The sequence below is a fragment of the Telopea speciosissima genome, chromosome 4, assembly GCF_018873765.1.
Source record: "Telopea speciosissima isolate NSW1024214 ecotype Mountain lineage chromosome 4, Tspe_v1, whole genome shotgun sequence".
Classification (NCBI taxonomy): domain Eukaryota; kingdom Viridiplantae; phylum Streptophyta; class Magnoliopsida; order Proteales; family Proteaceae; genus Telopea; species Telopea speciosissima.
Genome location: NC_057919.1, coordinates 9,639,705 through 9,661,953, shown reverse-complemented (window position 1 = coordinate 9,661,953; position 22,249 = coordinate 9,639,705). Strand labels below are relative to the sequence as shown.

General features: G+C 38.9%; 1 protein-coding gene across 1 annotated transcript in view; it reads left to right on the top strand.

Moving 5' to 3' along the window:
* The first annotated feature begins 639 nt into the window (after positions 1–639).
* The window catches only part of LOC122657703 (phospholipase D delta), a 33,081-nt gene continuing 11,471 nt past the window's right edge, over positions 640–22,249 (top strand). Inside the window, exons 1-10 of the mRNA XM_043852492.1 lie at positions 640–1,723; positions 6,439–6,555; positions 8,593–8,787; positions 12,778–13,059; positions 13,155–13,223; positions 13,796–13,943; positions 16,823–16,971; positions 17,396–17,566; positions 18,849–19,049; positions 19,287–19,598. Coding sequence (XP_043708427.1) covers positions 752–1,723; positions 6,439–6,555; positions 8,593–8,787; positions 12,778–13,059; positions 13,155–13,223; positions 13,796–13,943; positions 16,823–16,971; positions 17,396–17,566; positions 18,849–19,049; positions 19,287–19,580 — 2,598 coding nt within the window. The 5' untranslated portion in view covers positions 640–751 and the 3' untranslated portion in view covers positions 19,581–19,598. The remainder of the gene's footprint in view (positions 1,724–6,438; positions 6,556–8,592; positions 8,788–12,777; positions 13,060–13,154; positions 13,224–13,795; positions 13,944–16,822; positions 16,972–17,395; positions 17,567–18,848; positions 19,050–19,286; positions 19,599–22,249) is intronic.

Genomic DNA, 22,249 nt, shown 5'->3' with positions numbered 1-22,249 from the left:
TTGCCCCGCCACCCCACCGATACTGCAGTAGATTTCAATACAAAAATGGACCTGCCCAGGGAACGGAGCAGATAGGTCCCATGAGTGTCTGTAATAGAGATTGGACACAACTTATTGCGATCCGCGGCCGCGTGGAAGAATTGTTCATTTCATCATCACCTTGGGATAAGAACAAAAGTGATTCTGACGGAGATCTCTGCAACTCCAACTACTTCTGCATGAACTGCCATGGCCCCATGGAGAGCAGTTTGGTGAGAAGTGACAAAACTGATAAGGTAACGTGGAATTGACGAATTAGGATCCGATGAGTCTATTTTTGATAACAATTAGGATCCGATGAGTCGTTCTTACTTTCATGTTCCATCTTTCCACTCTGGCTTTTGCTCTTGGTTGTCACTTCCTCCTCTATATCTGTCTAAAGTTATTCCTTCTTTCCAGATCTGATAAGGAATCATTTTTTTAATCATGGTTCTCTCTTGCTTACTGAAAATGAAGAATAAACGGAAACCTCTCACGGCCTTCAACAAGCTCATGTGCTTTTGATTTGAGTAATTGAGTTTCAAAGTTTTATAGTTCTCTGTTGCAAGCAACCTTTTAGACTTTCAGAGCATTCAGAGAATCAAAATTTCAGATCAGTCAGAGTTTTGGAAAATTTCATTGTGAGAATATGCTTTTCTTCTTGCTGCGGTTTGGATGCTCTTGAGTTGTTCTTCCTACAGTTGCTTATTTCAGCCTCTTCCCCAACTCAACCATGGCTAACGGTTCAGAAGTAGACATTGCTATCTCTGCTGAGCCTGCTCCAATGGAGACCAATTACTCGCACCAGATCATTTACCTTCACGGCGACCTCGATTTGAAGATTCTCGAAGCTCGTAGCTTGCCCAACATGGATTTACTGTCTGAGCGTCTCCGTCGTTGCTTCACGGCTTGTGACACCTGCCGAGTTCCTCGCGCCAATGGCAACCGCAAGCAACACCCTCACCGCAAAATAATCACTAGCGATCCTTACGTTAAGGTTCTTCTGACTGGGGCTACCGTCGCTCGCACCAGAGTTATACCTAATTCTCAGAACCCTTATTGGGAAGAACAGTTTCTCATCCCGCTCGCTCATCCTGTTTCTCACGTCGACTTCCAGATCAAGGATAACGATGTATTCGGCGCTCAGATTATCGGAACCGTTCAGGTTCCTGCTCGTAGAATCCTTACCGGAGAACTCATCGACGAATGGTTTCCGGTGATCGGACCCTATGGGAAGCCTCCAAAACCTGATTCGGCTCTTCACCTTGTGATGACTTTTACGCCCGTTGAGAGAAATCCGCTGTTCAAGCACGGCATTGCTGCGGATCCGCAGCATTTGGGTGTTCGTCACACTTACTTTCCTGTTAGGAAAGGGTGTTCATTGACTCTGTATCAGGACGCCCATATTGGCGAGGGGGACCTTCCGGATATTAAATTGGAGAAGGGGGCGGTTTTCGAACACGAAAAGTGCTGGGAAGATATCTGTCATGCCATATTGGAAGCCCATCACTTGATTTATATTGTCGGTTGGTCTGTTTTCCACAAGGTGAAGCTGGTCAGAGAACCAACATCCGGCAGGCCGTTACCAAGTGCTGGGGAACTGACACTTGGTGAGCTGCTCAAGTATAAATCCCAAGAAGGAGTGCGTGTGTTGTTGTTGGTCTGGGATGACAAGACTTCCCACAACAAATTCTTCATCAATACAGTAAGAAATTTAACTGACATCATGTTTGGATTGTTAATTTGTTATTGCTCTGGTACAGTTTCTTCTGGTTCCGTTCTTTATGCTGTTGTTTCCCAGAAAAAATGCGTACACATTTTTCAGCCCCCCCCTCCCCCCTCCTGTCCAGTTGCTAGGGACCTAAATTAGGAGGATTTTCTTTCGTTCTTGTCTTAATTTCTTTAATATTTCATTTAGCAATGTGGCTTCTGTAACCTGTCTATCATCTAGAAAAAGAAATCTCCATGACCTTGAATGCTGCCATGCATGCACATTTGAGAAGAATACTGTGCCACAGTTTTTTTCTGTTCATTGGAATTCATTGTTGAGGTCTGTTATGAAATGGGTCATATGGATCTCAAACAACTTTAATCAATTACTTTACCAAAGAGTAGGAAAACTAAGGACTTTATGTAGTTCTGTACTTTCCTAGCCAAAGAAGATAAAGCATTAACGCATGGCGCTCGTATTTTGATAATTCAAATCCCCGGTAGAAATATATTAACAAAAACTCAAAATAAGATCAAACAATTTAATTGCATATCTATTTTTTTTTTTCTTTGGGTGCAACATACTTGTCTGCTCATATAAATGTCAAGTATCAAAATAAAGTGAAAAGCTACAGGAAAAGGTGACCTCCATTCCCCCTTTTTAAAAGCGCAATACCAGGAGGACCGCAGTGTCAGCTATATGGGCGACCCTTTACTGTGATTGGTGCACTTTGCTATTTGGATATGGGCTAACTGTTTAGCCAATGCCTTCCAAGGAAAAGAAAAAAAAGAAGGGCATATCCAGTGCACAAGGCTCCCGCCACGGCGGGGTCTGGGGAGGGTCATAATGTAAGAGTCACTGTCCAATTCAGTGGTCAGCTACCTAGAGGACACCAAAGTCCCACAAATGTTAATCAGTATTCCTGCACTTAGAAGTTATCAGATACCCAATTTACATTTTGATCATGGATTGTTGCTTTTCATGCTTAAAATATTTGAGCTGATCCAATTGCAATTGAGTTTGAGTGGAAGAGTTACTTATGATGGGAAAATTATGCCATTGTTTTATTTAACCCCATTTTATGAAAATAAGGAACATTTAGAATAGTTAAGCTTTAAAAAAAACATTTATTATCAGACGGCTACCCCCTCCCCCAAATTTTGTGGGAGAAAAAGAAGTGACCTGTGGAACATGGTAAATAAAAAGTCATGGAAAACAGCAAAGAAAGAATAAAAGCATTGTTACAATCAAAGTGAGGCCCATTTTCTGCCATGGCATTGCTAGGTCTATTCTCCAATGGAATGATATACACAAAAGAAAGAAGGGATTGGAAGCAACGAGTAAGATGATGTTATCTCCTGGCACGAAGTCAAGTGAGAAATCCATCTAATAAACACCTCTGAATCGTGCTCCACTTGTTAGCCGACCACTCTAAACAAGTACTGTCAAAGTCCAATTTTAAGAGATTTCAAGTTTGTTGTCCTTGAGTCACCCAAACCAATAGGTCCTGTGAACACTACTATGTGCTGCCTCATGGTCTCTAACTAATGTAGTTTAGAGTTCTTGAGAATATTCTAGAAGCACAAACCACATTACAGTCCAGGATCGATAGAAATAGATACTAGCAGAACAGGGACAGAATTGACTGGTATTAGTATAAATCGATTGTCTCACAAACCCGTGGTCTGTTCAGCCAAATTTCCAGGTTGTGTATAGTATGATTTCAGATATATCAAATAATGTAAGAATCTGGAAAATCAGAAACCAGAAAATAGAGTTTTAAATGAAGCTTTGGGTGGATTGATGGGATGGTTGCAGAAAAAATTCAGAAACAGAGCAGATTGTATGATACGTCTATAAAGTGAGGGATAAACTAGAAAACAAGAACATATTTTAAGAGATGACAGAAGTATAAGTGTATAACTACTAAATTTCAGACCAAAGCATCGACTACCATAGAAGATATGTATCAAAGGAGCAGTAATGCATAAGTTGACCTCGAACCAGGGAAACCAGTGGGAAATCGATTGCAGCCAGGATCAACACAATAAGGATGAACAAATTGAATAACTGAAATTTTTATTGTTTTTTTTTCCCCCCTGTTTTCATATGAAAGAAGAACATAGAAAAGGATAAGAAGAAGAAGAGGATATAGAGAACATAGAAGAAGAAGAAGAGGGTAGGGGATGGCTTTCCCAGCTGTTGAAACAAGGATATTCTCCCGTAAACGATGGCAACATGGCCTGCAATTAGATACTTAAGAAATAGTAACTTCTAAAAATAGAAACTAGGCTTTTATAGTTCAACCACCATGCAAGGAACAAAATTAGAAACTAGTAAATATAGTAACTACTAAAAAGAAAGAAACAAAATTAGAAACTATTAGCTACCTAGACTTAATAACTAAGAAACTATGACAAAAATAGAAACTAAGTTAATTTCTAATAGAATATTCCACCAACATCCAGCAGCTAATCTTCACACCAGCTGTCCATATCAGCCCTCAAATCACTATTTATGTGAACAGTGACTCGGGTACTGTTGATGTGAACAGTAACTTTTTTAAAAAAAAATTCTCTCTTGGTCTCTTATCTTCTTCATGCTTCTCTCTGGGCTGGGGCTGCTTAAGGCTATGCTCCATTGAACCAACAAAAACTAGCCACATCATCAGACCAGGCTGCCTCTCACAGCAGTCGAATACCACAACCTTGCTGGGCTGGTTTTGGGGCTTGTTCCTGCGGGTGCATATGGACTTGTGATCTACATCAAGCAGGCTGAAACTTGACAGAAAACAGGGTTTCTGCTTAGAACTAGAAACAGGAGGAAAAAGAGAAACAGAAGAAGAATAGAAGAAAGGAATGAAGAGATAGCACCTGATTTGCAGTAGAATGTAGAATTTGGAACTAGAAGCAGAAGAAGAGGAGAATAGCAACTAGATAGATCTGGAATACCAGTCCTATATGTAGAGCTAAACAACTCCAAAACCCTTGAAAAAACTTCAATTTCTAATAGCAAATCAATGCCTAATTGATGAGGGATTTATATATATAACCTTTTAAATTTCCTAAATTGACTTGTAAAAGGACTCCTAATCACTCACACAGTGAATAAAGTGACTAGACTCTAAACAAAATTATGTACTTGCTAATAAGTATCCTAATTAAACTCAAATACTTTAACTACTAATCCCATGTACTAACTTCACCCGCATTTTATGGGCTTATAAATTTGGCCCGTTACAATGAAACCCAAAAAATTAAAGGCCAACCTATAAAAGAACTACCGTAAGCTTGTTTTCAGCTCATTGGACTGCTTTCTAGACTAGTGTCTAGGCCTCCATGTGGGATCAATGTCTAATGCAATTGCATCAGTTGACACTCTAACTGTACTACCTTGTGCAAGGTTGGTTAAGAGCTTCGGTCTTATCTTCTGTTGACTCGGAAATACTATTGGCGTGTTCATCTCAAGGTCATATTTGTTGTTTGGTCATGAGTACTTATCTCAAGGACATATTCTCTGTTGGGTCATGAGCACTCTTGATTTTGCTCACTACTTCAACCTGTGTCATCTTTGGCCTCCCCTTGATCTTCTACACCTATAATTTGCAGTTTGCACCATATCACTCCTCACTGGCACATTTGATGGTTTTAGTGCACCTGGTTTTGCCACCTATTTGTAATACTCGCAAGTTTCACTGTACGTGTCCATATTTAAATTCTGTCCTTCCTCGTCTTTACTCTCATTCTGCTCAACATCTTTGTTTCAGCGTCACTTAGCTTATGGATGAGTCTGCTCTTTATTACCTACTAACTAACATTTAGCTCCATACAATGTTGCTTGTCTTATAGTTGTCTTATAGCTGTCTTATAGAATTTGCGGTTTAGTTTTTAATGGTATACATCAATCGTCAAGCCTTGTCAAACCTCCTTGCCACTTTAATCACTGCCTGTACTATGCACGGCATCCACGCTAATTCATCCCTTCTCTTCTATGGTTCAAAGTGGTACTAGAACTTTTCAATTAGAGATATCTCTAGATCTTGATCATCAATTTTCACCACTCCTCCACTTCTACCCTGATTCTTTCTAAAATTCACTTTATGTATTCTGTTTAGTCAGCTTATGTTAAATTATTTTGATTCTAAAGCAGTTCTCTATAGTTCTAACTTGGCATTTTCCCCAGCTTTAATCTTGTTCGCCAAAACCATATCATCTGCAAACATTATAATTCCTGGGACTTCATCCTATTTATGTCTAGTGTAATTGCTGATAACAAATGCAAAGAGGTAAGGGTTCAATGCTCACCCTGGTATTTGTTTCTCCCCTGCATGTTTAACAGTAGTAACTGCTCCATCGTGCATATCCTTATTTACATCAGGATATCTTTTTGAATCAATTTTCCTCTACAAAATCCCCCTAATTATTTCACTGGCTATTATTTTATATCCTTTCTCTGAGCTAATGAAGACCAGGGGAAGATATATCTTGCCAAGCCATAAGAAAAATACTTTTCTTACACAAGTATGTTGCAGTAGTCATTGTCCAATGTCACTCTTTACATGCAATTCCTGCACTTTCAGTATGGTTTCTGTGCAGTTACAAAATTTACAGTGAATTGTAACCTAATACTCTTTGGAGCCATGCAGATTGTTTCAGGATGCTCAGTGTAGTTGACATTTCCTAACTTACATGATTTTGCTCTGACTGCAGGCAGGAGTGATGCAAACTCATGATGAAGAAACTCGGAAATTTTTCAAGCATTCATCAGTCATTTGTGTGCTGTCACCTCGTTATGCCAGTAGTAAGCTTAGCATTGTCAAGCAACAGGCAGGCTTTAAACCATGAGTTCAGTTGTCTTACAGTAATTTGCTGATTTTGTTCGGATTGAGTTTTTTCTGAAGATTTGGCTATTCATATGTTTTTCTGTCAATTTTTTCCTTCTTTTTTTTTTTTTTGGGGGGGGGGGGGGGGTGTCATATGCTGTTGTGATTATAGGAGTCATAACCATCTAACCTTTGAATATTAGGGTATTGACATGCTGGCAGTCTTAATATAGCAGTATATGGTTGCTAAAACATTTTCAATGTCTGGATACTTTCATGTGAGAAAGCTTTATCATTGAGGTGCAAAAATAAATGGAAGTAATAAAAACAACAAAAACACTCTATACAGAAATGAAGAAAATTAACTGAGATTCTCTCATATACAGCATTAATCCCGCAAGTTGAGACCAATGTTCACCATAATGATAAAACAGGTTTCTAGGTGGGTTACCAATATTTTTTCCCCTTTTTGGTCCCACCTAGATTTCTTCTCTGGGTGATCTGTCCAAGTTCAGACATTTACATAGGTGATGTGGCTGATGCACACTATCCATTAGATCGAGGCCCATAAGATTGGATGTCAATTTTTATAGTTCATATTTGCTGTGTGCCGCACCATGTATTAACATTTTTTGCCCAAAATTTTAAATCTTCTAATTCAAAAATGGCCAAATGAAAGGACCGTGTTTTGAAAATGATGATGTGGTGGCACACTAACCCCCCCCCCCCCCGACACACACACACACACTATTTTAAGGAATTCTTTTCCTTCTGTGATTTCCCACCCCCTATCCTTAACCCAAGAAATTTTGCTTGAACTTTTTTGGTCAGACCAAAATTAGACACTTGTGTTTTCTTTTTGCTTGCACCTTTTGAGTTCTCCTCCTCTCCCTTCCCCCCAAAGCAAAGTCAAAACTGAATTCTCCCTATTTTCCGAATGTTCTAATTACTAGGTTGCTTATATTTTTAATTCTCATTTCATCACACATCACTTCTTGTTAGGAATTTATGGCCTTTACCAATCTAACAAGGTATCATCTTCAAAAAGTGGAGTTACTTGATAAAAACCACTATAGATCAAATGGAGAGCTTTCTATAAAGGATGTAATCATTTCTCTATATGTAGCTCAATTTTGTCATCAGCTTTCTGCTGTCTCAACTATGTGGCCTGATCCTTTAATCTTGTTCTGATGTTTCGATCTACCAGGGCCATGCCTTCCATTATGTGTATACCATTGAATGGATAGCTCTGTGTGTGTGTGGCATAGTCATTTTGTTATATCTATCCCTATCTCATCATCATCACTACTGCCCAACTATCTGGGTCTGATCCATGGATGCTGTTCTGCTTTCCATTCTACCAGTACCAGATCCATGTCCTCCATCATGTGTATTCCATCAGAATATTTCTCGGTATTAGGGGTTCCCTGTACTTTCTTTGAACCTTGGCCCCTAGCAATGGCTTCTGCTAACTAGAGCTCTAACTAGCAATGGCATTCATTGAACATGAACAGATCATCTCCATTGGCTCCATTTTTTTTATCAGCAATTGGAGATGCAACTCGCTGCATGCACTTCTATCTGATTCCCATTCCTAGTCTTGTGAATCATTCATATTTCAAAAGCCTTCTGCTATGTTCATTGTATGTAAATAATTCCATGAATTAAATGATGACAATGTGAAAAGACATAGGCACCTCGCAGACTTCTTTGCTAAGTTTAATAGGCATCATTCTATGCACCCAGGTTTTACTGTGCCAAAACATTTGTGGGTGTGAAATTATTTCCTGGGCCTTTTTTGCTTGCTGTTCAGACTTGATAATCTTTCTTTGACATGGCAGACATGTATGCAAGTATCAATAGGCATTCTATTCACTAATCAGACATATCTTAGTGTGTAGAAAACATTTCTGAATCTGAAATAATTTATGAGGCCTGTTTGCCTTTGAGTTTTATTACTTGATTTCTTTGGCTTGGTTTCTTATCCCAACTTGTTCAATGATGACATGCTAAAGTTGATTATTGTGGTTTCTGCATCCAGGTTGTTGGGACCCTCTTTACACACCATCAAAAATGTGTGATAGTGGATACACAAGCATCTAGAAATAACCGAAAGATTACTGCGTTTGTGGGTGGTCTTGATCTTTGTGATGGTCGCTATGATACTCCCAAGCATCGACTGTTTCGTGATCTTGACACTGTATTTCGGGAAGATTTTCATAATCCTACACTTCCTGTGAGTATTCTTCCATTCTCACAGTTATCTTTTGTTCCTCGTTTAGCCTATTAGTTTTTCTCTCTTTTATTGGATTTGCTTTAGAATCTAAACTGGGATTTGCCTGGCTATGTGTTTCTAGTTTAAGAAGCAAAGCAAATTGATGCTGAATTATCACCAAACTGGGCTTCTTTTATTAGGAATAAGTCTAGGGTTGGCATATATATATGTTGGGCCCTTGATCCCAAGAATTTTCTATGTAATAGGCCGCTTTAATGAGCCTAAACTAGGGGTATATAGGTTGCATACGGGATTAGCCCAATACTTAGTTTATTTTTATGTTTTTAATTGAACCGGTGCAAATTGGTTGTATCCAATTGGTTCAATTTAAGTGATCATGTGACTTGGTTAAGTGAACATGTGACAACTTAAGTGGTCATGTGATGTAAGTTGGGCTAAATACGAATTTGATTAATGAAAAGCTTTTGTTTGCTGCCATTGCTGCTGCCCTGCTCTGTTGAGTGTTGCTCCTTGTGAGTTTGCTTCCTTGTGGTTCTATCAAGGTGGAAAGGGACTGATGGAATCCGGTTGACTCCTTACGCCGTGACGGCTGGGAGGATCTTCTTTAATTCGAAGGTGGTTCTATCCTTCACATCTGTTCAAACTGCTGCCAGTGGAATCTCCAGTAAGTTTGACACCCAATTTCTTCTTCTAACCCTCTAATCCTTTCCCCCAATCGATCTCCTTTATTTTTGGTTTGAATCCCATAAACCTTAACTCCATTAAACCCTAGATCTTGCTGCCCAGCCATATTTAACCATTAGAATTACTTCAAATTCAAACCACAGCCTCTCCTTAACACCCCCTACACTCGACCCAAGCTGCTGCCCCTATTTGTCTTTCAAAACCCTAAATTTGACCTAATTTCTAAAACCCAAAACCTGAAACCCTAACCCTAATTTCTGGAATTTTGAATTCTTATCTAAACCTAACCAAATCTAGCTTTCTAAACTCCCTAAAACCTGCCTATTTTAATCGTATAAATTATATTCCCATTATCCTACCCTAACCCCAGGACTTGACCTAAATTCTAGTGCTGTCCATTCGAACCAGCAGCCCCTTTTATTATTTGATCCTGTTGTTTGGCCTCTAATAGGAACCTTCTCCTATTTAGAGCTACATTACAAATAGATCTCAGAGTAAAAATAATGTGGGCAACAAACTCTTTGATCAGTGGAAGAGAAGCTTCAGAAAAAAAGAGACAAGATAATAGTATCAAAATTAGAGGAGTGAAGGAGCACACATCTCGTAGGGTTCAATGTGGATCTTCACCTACAACTCTGATCTTAACACAGACAGCAACCCAGGCAATATAAAATTTGCATTGTCTATAAGGTCCCAAAAACATTGGTGATTACATCCTTATTTTAGACCAACTTTGATGCTCTAAAAGACTCCTAGAACTAGCAAACTTCTGCAGCATGGACACTTAACTGCCGGACACCTAACTAGAGTAGATAATTGATTTAAGCAGTTACATAGCTGTAAAAAAAACCCACTTTTATTCACCATATGACTGGACAAGTAACTAAACACAAATGGGCTTCTAAAATAATTCTCAGCATGTATGACCTAACCCTTTAGACATTACACTGGGTTCAATTAAATAATGACTATTGAAGTAAAAAGGATTATTTAATTCAAAATGTGTTCAATACTGCCCACCCTATGATATACAATACACCTAGTTACAAAAAGTACACATCAAGGCCCATGTTTGGAAATCAAACCACATATTTGGTCGGCAGAGATGCTTCTGCATCAAAATGAATCTTATATGCCTGTTGCTAAGAGTGTTGTGATGAAGTTACTAAAACAGTGATGGTGTTAGTTTCTTCAGAACAAAAGTTAACTCAAACACCAAGAAACACAAAGAAACAAAACAAAGCAAAGATGACACAAAGATTTAACGTGGTTCACACACCAGTATGATGTGCTACGTCTATAGGTGAAGCTGAAGATGATTCACTATGTAATGGAAGAAAATACAACGGAGATCTCTCAAGCACACCCAAACGACACAGCAAAAACTCTCCCTAGAAACCCCATCTCGAAAATCCCCAAATCTCACTTGTTTCACTTGCTTATACGCATCCAGATGATAAAAACGTATAAAAATTCCTTCAAGTTGGGTCGATCCATTGTGTCGGCCCAAGCCCTCCGCTACCATCACAGGCCTCAGAAAAAAATCCCGTTCAGGTTGCCACCAAAAATGTCGGAGCGGGCCAATCTTCAAAACAGGTACAAGAATTCGAGACGCACATAACAAAAGTTGATGTGCTCCAATGAGACTCCCCCTACCCATCTGATCATCAATCTCCAGTCATGGGTGGAGTTAAGAGTTTTCTATATAGTTAGTGATGGCATCATGACAATCAATGGAGCTACCTAGCTAGCGGATCTCTTTACCCTATCATAATTTCCAATATTCTATCCAATAGATACTCTAAACCAAACTGTAGAGGAAGTAACTCAGCTCTAGTGGAATCCCCTTTTCCAATATGACCTGAAGTTCTGAACATGCCCCAGGCCCCCAGCTCAACTTTATGACCATCCCACCTACGAGAACCTCAAATACCTTGTGGGCCTATAGTCGCTATAGAGCAACCATTGAAATTCAGCTTAAACATACCTTACGGAGTGAGCTGCTATGTGTAGGGGTGCCAGTTGGGTTGAAATTCAGGCTCAACTTTGAGCCAAAATGAGCCAGGACTGGGCAGACTTGGCCTAAATATATTCAAAATTTACCAAGTCCCCAACCCAGACCTGGCCTGCTTGCACCTCTATCTGTGTGAAATGTGAATCTAATGGCGACTAGAGAAAGGTCTCCTTTCACAATGTAGAAAACCTGCTGGTATACCTCTAAACGGATCATCCTCTGCTGCCAAATGAACCACCTTGGTTGTTACCTTACTTATATCTTGTTGTATATCTGAGTAGATATCTTGAAACAGCCTTGCATTCATCTCCTACCATAATCCCCATAGGCTATGACAGCCTGGATAATAATTTGGCTCTTTCCCAAGGGCACAAAAGGCCAAGTGCGGCATCAGTTTAATGAAAGACCATCAGAAAACAGAGCCAAATTGTCTTGGCAAAAGTGCAGTAAAGAAATAGTCACATGTTGCTTCATCCTTGAATTTGAGACGAACATGAAGTAGAAGGTGCATCTATCAAAACTGGAAAAAAAAAAAAAAAGAGGTGGAAGATGTCATCCCGTACATCTCCACTAAGAGCATTTGAAGCGAGTTACCTGTTGTAGGAAATTTTTTACCTCATTGCCCTACATTTTAGAGAGAGTGAGGGATTTTGGATCTTCATGACACCTTGTGAAGAAAGGTCGTTTGGGATTAAAGCGATGGTGAGTGTTTTTGAGAAAAAACATGAAAATTACTGCAGTGTTGACTGAGTAATTCTTCATTGGCATCATCTGTTCTCCAATCCTCCGGAGAAATTTTAATCAGGACATTTATGCCTTGCCTTTTCTGGGCCTCTGAATTATATTTACTTGAACCATCTGAAATAGAATCCCTTTCAGATGTAAGCCTCTTGACATGCAGTCTGGTTTGCTGACCATACACTTTCCAACAACCATAAATGTCCATAATTCAGTTGGCCTTTGTGCATCTTATACTAGCTGCTTCTGTACATGCTGTCTATTTCCTCCTCTCCTTCTTGTGGTGAAGTCTGTTTTAAAGTAGCTTTCCACTGTTGAGATGAGGCTCATTGTTTGTGTGTATTATGAGTTTATGACAAAAACAATGGTGTCCTTGTACCCATTGGCCTGTCACTTAGAACCGTTTGTGCACAATGATGGTGTATGTGAATTAGTTTGCCTTGGCTATCTCGAGATGGCGCTTCTAAGTTTTCTTTCTACTTTTTAATGCTTTTTTGCCATTCCAATAGTTCTTCAAAGCTGAAGTAATTATCTCCTGGTTTTGTGTATAACAGGCAGGAAGTAAGAGTCCACGACAACCATGGCACGATTTGCACTGCAGAATTGAAGGTCCTGCTGCATATGATATCCTTAAAAACTTTGAGCAACGTTGGAGAAAAGCAACTAAATGGTCTGAGTTTGGCCAGCGTTTCAAAAGGATATCTCATTTTCACGATGATGCTTTAATAAAGATAGAACGTATCTCATGGATAATTAGTCCTTCGCCATCTGTTGGTTATGATGATCCTATCCTTTCGGTTTCCAAGGAAGGGCATCCTGAAACTTGGCATGTTCAGGTTGGATAATCTGAGCTTTCACCGGTCCATAACGTCTCTATTTGGTTTCAATGATTAGAATCATGTCATTCAGTTTAATTTCTGTACTTTGGCAGGTTTTCCGATCAATTGACTCTGGATCGCTAAAAGGATTTCCTAAAAAAGTTCAGGAAGCTGAGGCTCAGGTTTATCTTCTAACTTATGTCTTTACTATAAATTATTAATGGGAAGTTGGTAGCACAACATGCATTGTGCCAAGCTTGGCACAATCTGCAGCCTATATAACTAACTGTCAAGTGGCAGCTCAACTGACACTCAGTTTTGATGCAAAAGTAGGCCCCCTATCCAAAATCCAGCAGTAAATTTTGTTTTGCAGGAAAAAGTCAAGGTAGGTGCAAAACAGGTGTCTGGTTGGAAATACATGCAGAAAAGTCCAATATAAGATGGGCCATATGGTTGAGTTGGACTGCCAAATTTTTACACGTGGCCAAGCAAGTGGATTCCTGATCCAATCAATGCATCAGCTTGGCCATGTAGGTCAAAAATAGGCGAATATTGTGCTAGGCCTCGCTAAATACACATTCTGTTGCAAGTTTTCTCATTACTAATTGAAAAACATAATTTATATATTCAGTAGGATGGCATGCTTCTAGGGTTGTTGCCTAGGATTTCTACATTGAAACTGTTATTCTGTTTTGTAATTCTTCAACTTCCCCATTTTCTAATGAGGAAGCTGTTTGATGTTTTTCTATTGCAGAACCTTGTCTGTGCAAAAAATTTGGTATTCGATAAGAGTATTCAAACAGGATACATCCAGGCAATTAGATCTGCACAACACTTCATATATATTGAAAATCAATATTTTCTGGGATCATCTTATGGGTGGCCATCTTATGAAAATGCAGGTTAGAAGCAACTTCCCCATATAAATTGCTTTCCTTACTTTGTCAAAATCATTTCCATTTTTTCAGAGAAATGATTCCTTTATTCTTGTGATAATTGTTTGTTTGCTTTCTGAGTTTTTTTTATCAAAGAATTGGTTCATAATTGCTGTTCGTTCTCAATGCTATCAATTTGAATTTTTTGTGGAGCAATGGTCCCACAATTATCATATAAAAAAGTGCAACCTGGTGCACGAGGCTCGTGGTACTGCAGGATCTAGGAGGGGCAAATGTATGCAGCCTTACCCCCTGCTTCATAGGACAGGCTGTTTCCAATTGTCATATCCTTTATGCAATTTATATGTCCAATGGGCCCCACAATTGTCATATCCTTAATGCAATTTGTCCATTGGTTCGCAAATTTTTTTTTTTCATTTTTCTCCTTTTTTGGTTTTGGAAGTGTCATAATTATAATGTTGTGTCATTCATTAGGTTATCTGAGAAAGTTGTATCATGTCATTGGGATTGGTGGGATTGGTGATATTGTAGGTTCCTTGGGACAATTTTGACAGTCTTGCTGCAAATGCTGTTCCACACCAGTAATGTCAGTTTTTTGACTGAAATGCTCTAACACTAATTGTATCACTTGTACACTGAACCTAGTATGGTTGCAGTGCAACTCGTACGAGGAACGTAGAATCCAGAATTTCATTCTCAATGACATCTTTCTTTTTTTTTCCCCTCTACTTGGAAATAACGGCCAGCAGTCCAATGGTTTATTGATGGCCTGACCATCAAAACTGGTTGGCTTGCCGACTGTTACAAGTTCTTGGACCACAGCCAGTTCTGAGGCTGATATGGATAGTTGTGCCCTGGCAGCCAACGGCAAGCAACTCGGTGAGCCCGATATGAGGAAGGCGTGCTCGCTTACTAGCTCAGTACTCTCCGCTCCTTCACCATGCAACAGGTCCATATTTGAGCCCATTGTACCAACGATTCTCTCTTCTTAACCGACTTGACATTGTGACTTGTAATATTTGGAAACGAAATTTTTTATCCGGCCTAGACTTCTTTGAGAACTGGGTGATCAAAAGCTGGACTACTCAAAACAAACCGGATTGGCTGATATTGTAGGGATGGGATCGCTCTGCCCGGTGATCAATCTTCAACCAGAAATTTCTAAGAAAATAGAGCTTAGGAGCTCCAATGAAAAAAATGTTGCAGAAACTCAGGAAAACAGAGCAAGTTGTAAGAACAGAATATAAACTGGTGCAGAAACTGGTAAGTAATGTCAGAATTTAATAAATAATAATGATAAAGGATTAACTGCCAAATTTCAGGGCTAATTAACGGGTAATAATGAAATTATGGACAAAATTAAAAGTCTGAAATCAGGTCAGAAAACAGGGTATCACCTATAGCAGGGAAAGAAGAGGATATGAGAAGTAAGAAATAAGAAGAATATGGGAGGAATAAAAGAATGAGAGTATTAAGAAATCAGACCTGTGAAAGAGAAGATTTTAGAACCGAGAGAAGGGAAGAAGAAGACCTAGTCGCACAGCCACAGCACACAGCAGCGTAAGAATCTCAAACTAAAAACTTCATTCAACTATCAATATCGTGGGCAAGGCCCTTACAAACATTTTTTTTAAAGAAAGCTAAAACAAATTCCTAATCTGACTATAACTCTTCCCACACATGGAAGTTTATCTTTAACATGACTCCCTAAAATAAGATCGAAAATAGCAACAACTTACTCTCCTGCGTTGAAGTTTAACAAAACCAATAAAATAATCACATGACCCTTTAAGTTGTCACATGGCCACTTAAACTGACCCAAACCACAGATTGAACCAGAATTAAAAGACAAATAAAACTATTAACTCATAGCTATCGTTCCTGCATCACTTCTGCTCCGAAGAGGAAGGTTTGGATCTTTCAATCTTATGTCATGAGGGATGTGACCTATGTTAGTTCCGTAAGATACCACAGCTTTTGGCGTTCTATGATTCACCTCTGAATTCTATTACCCGTTCCAGTGGTCCTTGAATGTATTAGGCTTAACTAAATTTTTAGATGTTGACTAGAGAGTTTCGTATAATGGAGAGAGTTGGTCTTCATCATCGTCATAAACCTACCAGGAAGAGAGATATTATTATTGCCCCCCCCCCCCCCCTGGCCAAAAAAAAATCATCAATTTTTTCAAGAAAAGGATCTTAGGTACACCTAGAGTGACTTTATCCCAAGATACTCCATTCAAGTTGAAGCTGCTAAATGTGGCCCTAAATACTTATACAAGTGGTTTGTGTTTGAATGCTACAAGCATCCAATGGTGGGACTCTCATGCAACTTCAACAGCTGACCTCATCCTATTATAATTTATAATACTTGGAACACGAAACCTTAAGAGTGATAACATTTAATGTGTCACTCGAGACTTTCAGATGCCAGGTATCTTAGCATATCTAAATATTGTTCTGTTTTATCAGAGCTCCCGATCAAATTCTCGACTTAGAAGCCCCAATTAAATGGCTAATACACTAACTAATTCGGTTCAAATGTACTGCTATATACCCGATTGATTGTCTTCTATAATAATTTCTTCTTTTTTCCTTTAGTAAAGTGGTATGTGATGCATCTCTACATGTCTATTTGGTTTTATGCAAATATAAAGTCCTTCTCCATGTTGCCTTTTGGAATTCCAAAAATTTATATTTAACTGTGCCTTCATTCTTTCTAGATGGTATTTTAATTTTGGACAATTGTAGGTGTGTAATTTGTTATTTACTTGACTTCAGTTTTTCCCATCATGTATTTTTATAAATTTCAATACTTTTCTGTATGTTTTTCTTTTAACAATTTTAGCATAGATGTTTGATGTTGTCCTTTTTTCATTTGATCAGGTGCTAATAATTTAATCCCAATGGAGTTGGCATTAAAAATTGCTAGCAAAATAAGAGCCAAGGAGAGATTTGCTGTATATATTGTCATACCAATGTGGCCTGAGGGTGCTCCTAGTTCTAATTCTGTGCAAGAAATTCTGTATTGGCAGGTGATGTGGTTTACTTATTTCTTAATTTATTTTATTGACAAAACATGAAAAGTGATAAAAATCTCACGTAGGATTCTCGTCGTGTCTTGTCTTCTACCATACAGCACAACTAGAAAACATGTCATTTTTTTTTCTTGGTGATATTTGTTGCCTCTAAGTATAACCAGGCTAAATACTTTCAAGATGCTTGGTGATAATTCTGCTTCTATTTCCCGTATAGCATAATAACAGAACAAAGTATTCATTCCCCTGAATTTCTTCTTTATCATAATATCAGCATGATTTATTTCAAAACATTTAAATGGTTTAACACTGACTAATTGGTTATATACTATACATATTGGTATTACCATTATGTAGTAAGCGTTTTCATGGAAATTTAGCTTATGATTGAATTTTAACTTTCTCGTGTTTGCTTTTGCAGAGCCAGACAATGGAAATGATGTATGAAATTGTTGCACGGGAGTTAAAATCCGTGCAGCTTGAGAACTCACACCCTCAAGACTACCTTAATTTCTATTGTCTTGGTAATCGGGAAGAAATACCTGATGAAATGTCACCACCAACTAGTCAACCATCTACTAATGGTGATACGGTAAGCATAGTATCATACAGAAATAAATCACCTTTGTGTTGATTTACTCTTTAACCACAAAACTTAAAAGTAATCTTCAATTATAATGACTAGTGTGTCCAGTAGTTCATATAACATTAGTTATCTAGAACTGTGGATCCACTTAGCAATAATTTCCCTTGCAACGTAACACATCTGATCGTTGCTGATGCGTCTGGTACTGGTTTAAAGTTGAATCTGGAGAGTTAGATAAATTTACCACCATCTAAGCTTCCAGTGTTCAACTCCAGTTTTATCTGGGTTCTCTTTAACAAATGCTTTTATGAATTTTGTTGAAGTGTATAATCATGTGAGTTGTAACCCACCCTACCAATCAATACAAGAGCATCTCTTTGTATTTTTCCACACACTAATTATTTCGATACTCCAAATTTCTGTCAACAAGCACCTCCTAACTGTCACTAATTTTCTATTCTTGAAGGAGAGATTTTCAGGCATTCTCATAAATCCCTTTGTTGTGATCCGTGATGAAATTACCCATCCTCCATCCAGCATATCATTCTCAATCTATGATTTACGGCATTCAATCCGTTTGAGAATTAAACTCATTCCATGTTACATGTAGTATACATGCAATAAATACCAAGAACATCTCATTGGATGTTAATTTGGACATAAAATAAAATAAATCCTTTTTCTACCATGAAATAGACATGCAACATGCCACATGCCACATGGTTCCTAGGTCTCCTGCTGCTTAAATGTGTAGTTACTATTTCTGGGGTAAATGCCAGTGAAAGAGATGGTGCATGAGCATCTCATGTATGGAGAATTCCAAGTATGGGTTCCCCAGATCTCAGTTTTCATCAGGTTTTATGAGCTTAGATTTCATGTAAAATTTGGCATCTTAAGGATCAAATATAGTTTATTTTCCATATAAGAACCACAGGTATATTGGAATTTCATCTGTGATTTGAGATGCATTCAAATGATCCTTCCCTCAGCTAACAAAAACTGCCTGGACAAATCGATAGCACAAAATAATTACTTGCGATATTTCACATTTTAGTCTTCCTATCTGTATTGCTTTAAATCCCAAATCGCCTAGTTTCTTGTGGAATTTTAATGTGGTGGGAGGTAACCAGCAGATTGGTCTGACATATGTTCATTGAGAATTATTCTCACATCAAAATGAGTAAATAACAAGTAGAGGTAGTATCTCCATATATAAATAGCATGATGTTCTATAGTTTGCTAGAAATTAGAGAGAGTGATATTGAAAATTCAATAAATTTTCTTTCAGGCCTCTGCTTCTCAAAAGAACCGACGGTTTATGATTTATGTTCACGCCAAAGGAATGATAGTAGATGATGAATATGTCATTTTAGGATCCGCCAATATTAACGAAAGATCAATGTCTGGTTCAAGAGACACGGAGATAGCTATGGGTGCGTATCAGCCACATCACACATGGGCTGAGAAGAAGAAACATCCACATGGCCAGGTTGGTAAACCTTTTCCTAAGGTTTGGCTTTCATTTATTTATTATGTTTAGCATATTTTTTTGTCCAGAGTCCAAGATGTGGCCTAACACATTGGAGTTTGAATTATTGAGTTGTTTGTACAAATGCATGAGTTGCAGTCAGAGTAGATATAAATCAATCTTCCTTTTCCATACCTTGGTGCCAATTGAATTGTGGTAATCCAATCAAAAAATACAATGTGCTTGTGGTTTGTGCAGATATATGGGTACAGAATGTCTCTGTGGGCAGAGCACCTGGGGATAGTAGATGACCTCTTCAAGGAGCCACAAAATTTGGATTGTGTTAAATATGTGAACGAACTGGCTAAAGAAAACTGGGGGACATTCGTAGCCGAGGAACCGAAGCCAATGGGTGGCCACCTTCTCAAGTACCCGCTCTTGGTAGAACCCAATGGAAAGGTGGTCAGTTTGCCTGGACATGAGAATTTTCCTGATGTTGGTGGTAAGATAATCGGGGCTCCCACTACACTTCCAGATGCTTTAACCACATAGTGTGCAGTTATTTGTTTTGTTTGATAAATTTTAAGGGTATTGGTTGGTGATCACTCTTTGTTGCATCCACCTGCATGTAATTTCATATGTACAACAGATAAAGAACAAAAATGATTCTTCACCTATGGTATCGACAAATTGAATACAAAAATTGTAACATTTCTATTCCCATTTTCCAGTCGGTATTCAATTGTTCCAAATCCTGAGCTGTTGGACAGGTTCAGGAGCCTCAGTCAAGGTAAGCTTCTGGCAATGGCGCTTGCTTGAGAGCTGCTTATCGTTCCCAACTTCCTGATCCCTCGGAAACATGGGCAGTTGTTGCCCAGTTCTTCCAGGACTTCTTCAGTAAAATAGGGTGAAGAGAAGTCAATGAGTTGTAGCCTCTTACAGCTACGGACGACCTTCAAAACGGCCTCCTCCGATGCATGGCAGGACCCATCGAGAGAAAGATGTTTCAGGTTTGGGTAACTACAAAAGAGCCAAAAAATAAAAAATTGGTTTGATGGATTGTTTCAAGGAGAAGAAAATTAAAGCAGTTTCAGATGAGTAACAGTAACAATTAATAATAGACCAGTCGGCAATGAGACGAAGGATGTCATCGTCGTCGGGAGGGCCACCAACACCAGAAGTGGCGAGGAAAGGTGAGATATATATATATATATATATATAGAGAGAGAGAGAGAGAGAGAGAGAGGTGAGCTTGGCTCTTCCTCGTTATCCGGTTATCGACCGTTGGATTAGAGCTCGAAGTCGCAGCACACCCAAGTCATCTGAGCCATCGTTAATCAAAAGGGTTGATGAAGAAATCATGGCAGGAGTTGGGTTCGTAGCTCTCCTTCACGTAGGGTCTGGTGAATCGTATTCATCGGAGTCGACGGTGATCATCGACGCCCAGCAAAGAGGGTCTTGGGAGGCCTGATGCCATGTGTGGCAAACCAGAGATCGGCTCCCTATTCGATCTCTGAGCGTGCTTCTGCACAATATGTTGATCAGTGGACCTCTAGGCAACGACTCCCATGGCCTCTCTTCTTCCTCCTTTAGGACCTCTCTCTCTCTCCTCAAAACAAGAGGGTAAACATCCTATTAATTAATTAGTTGGGAGTGTTTTTTGAGTTTTGTGAGTTTTGAACTCTCCCACTTCCACTCCCACTATGGCAGTATGGAAGTTTCAAATTTCCATTCATGTCGGAGTTGCATTAGCTGGAAATTGGGAGGGGAAATAATTTAGAATGCTCCGTACTTTGAAAGTTGGATGGTGATTTGGGCACATGCCCCCCGCCCCCCTTTCCCATCTTTTCCCTCTCAGCTAGGGATTAAAATACTTTGTAATGCGAGCATCTGATGGTGCAATGCAGTGCGGTTCTGAGAGCTCGACATGTGAAAGAAGTTTCATCCAACGGTGCAAGCTCAATGCAGAGCTGTTTTTTTTTCTTTCTTTCTTCTTGAGCTTGGCATCGTTGGATGTCATATCTTCCACGTGCCGAGCTCTCAGGCCTGTATTGTAGTGCACCGCCAAATTAGGCACTATAGAGGATTTTTTTTCCCTCAACTACCCCTTGTCATCTCGGTAGCATCAGCTTCATTTTCAGGTCTATCGACCTTTGGAAGTTTGTATTTTTTTTATTTTTTTTTGGTAAGGCTCTTTTTCACTTACTCCATGGGTAAACTATGTGATTTCGGTTAAATGGTGCTATTCAATTCAACTTTGAAGCTAAAAAAATAAAAATCGAATCATTTATTAAACGGTTTCATATAATAAAACAGAATGGAACCGTTTATTAATCGGTTACATGGTTCTTTACGTGAGGATAAAGTTCAAAATTAAAATAAAATTATCTACCAAAAAATATTAAAATAAAACTGATTAAGCCGGCAAATGTTTCTGTTTTGAGCATTGGAACCCTTTTTTTTCTGGGTAAATAAACATTCTTAATTTTATTTTTTTTAGGTAAACAATGAACATACTTAGTTTGGCAACTTAATATTGTAACTAACTTGAGCCCTAACCCCCAAATTCAAGTTCATCTTGATGCGTTGAAGAATGGGAATTAACTTAATCATATTTTTATATGGGTAAAGCTGTTTGTAACCAAGTCTTGTTGTAATCGGACTTATTTGCCCATCCCAGTCTACTTGTCAACCCCTAAAAATATGGTGTTTTTTTTGTAATTTTCCTCAAAAACCTCCTCCTATCTACTTCTCCGGTTCTCCCCTTCTTCTGCGTCTCCGGTTCCGGCTCTCCTTTCCTTGCTCTCCGCTCCCTGGCTATGGCTCCCTCTCCCACTCCCACTCCTTTCCTCTCTCTTACCTCCTACGACTCCTTACCCTGCTGCCACTTGCAACATTCGGGTCTCATGGTTGGATGGGTGTTCGATTACAGGGTGGTGCTTGCCGGAGAAGAATTGCCGCTGCAAGTTCTTCGTCTATCAATATGGCCTTGTAATGAAGGTTATGGTTCCAATCATAACCAACACAACAGATCCCAATTGGACTAGTTGGAACAACACGGGATTTGCCAAGATTTTATATCTGTAAAATTAAGTGTAGTGAGGTTGGTACAGGTTTCACGATTTCTACAGTCAATTGTCTCAAAAGCCTCTTTGGTTCAATGAAGCAGTCCCAATAGAATACTAGTCTGATACGAATTATGCAGCCCCTATACTGCTGGA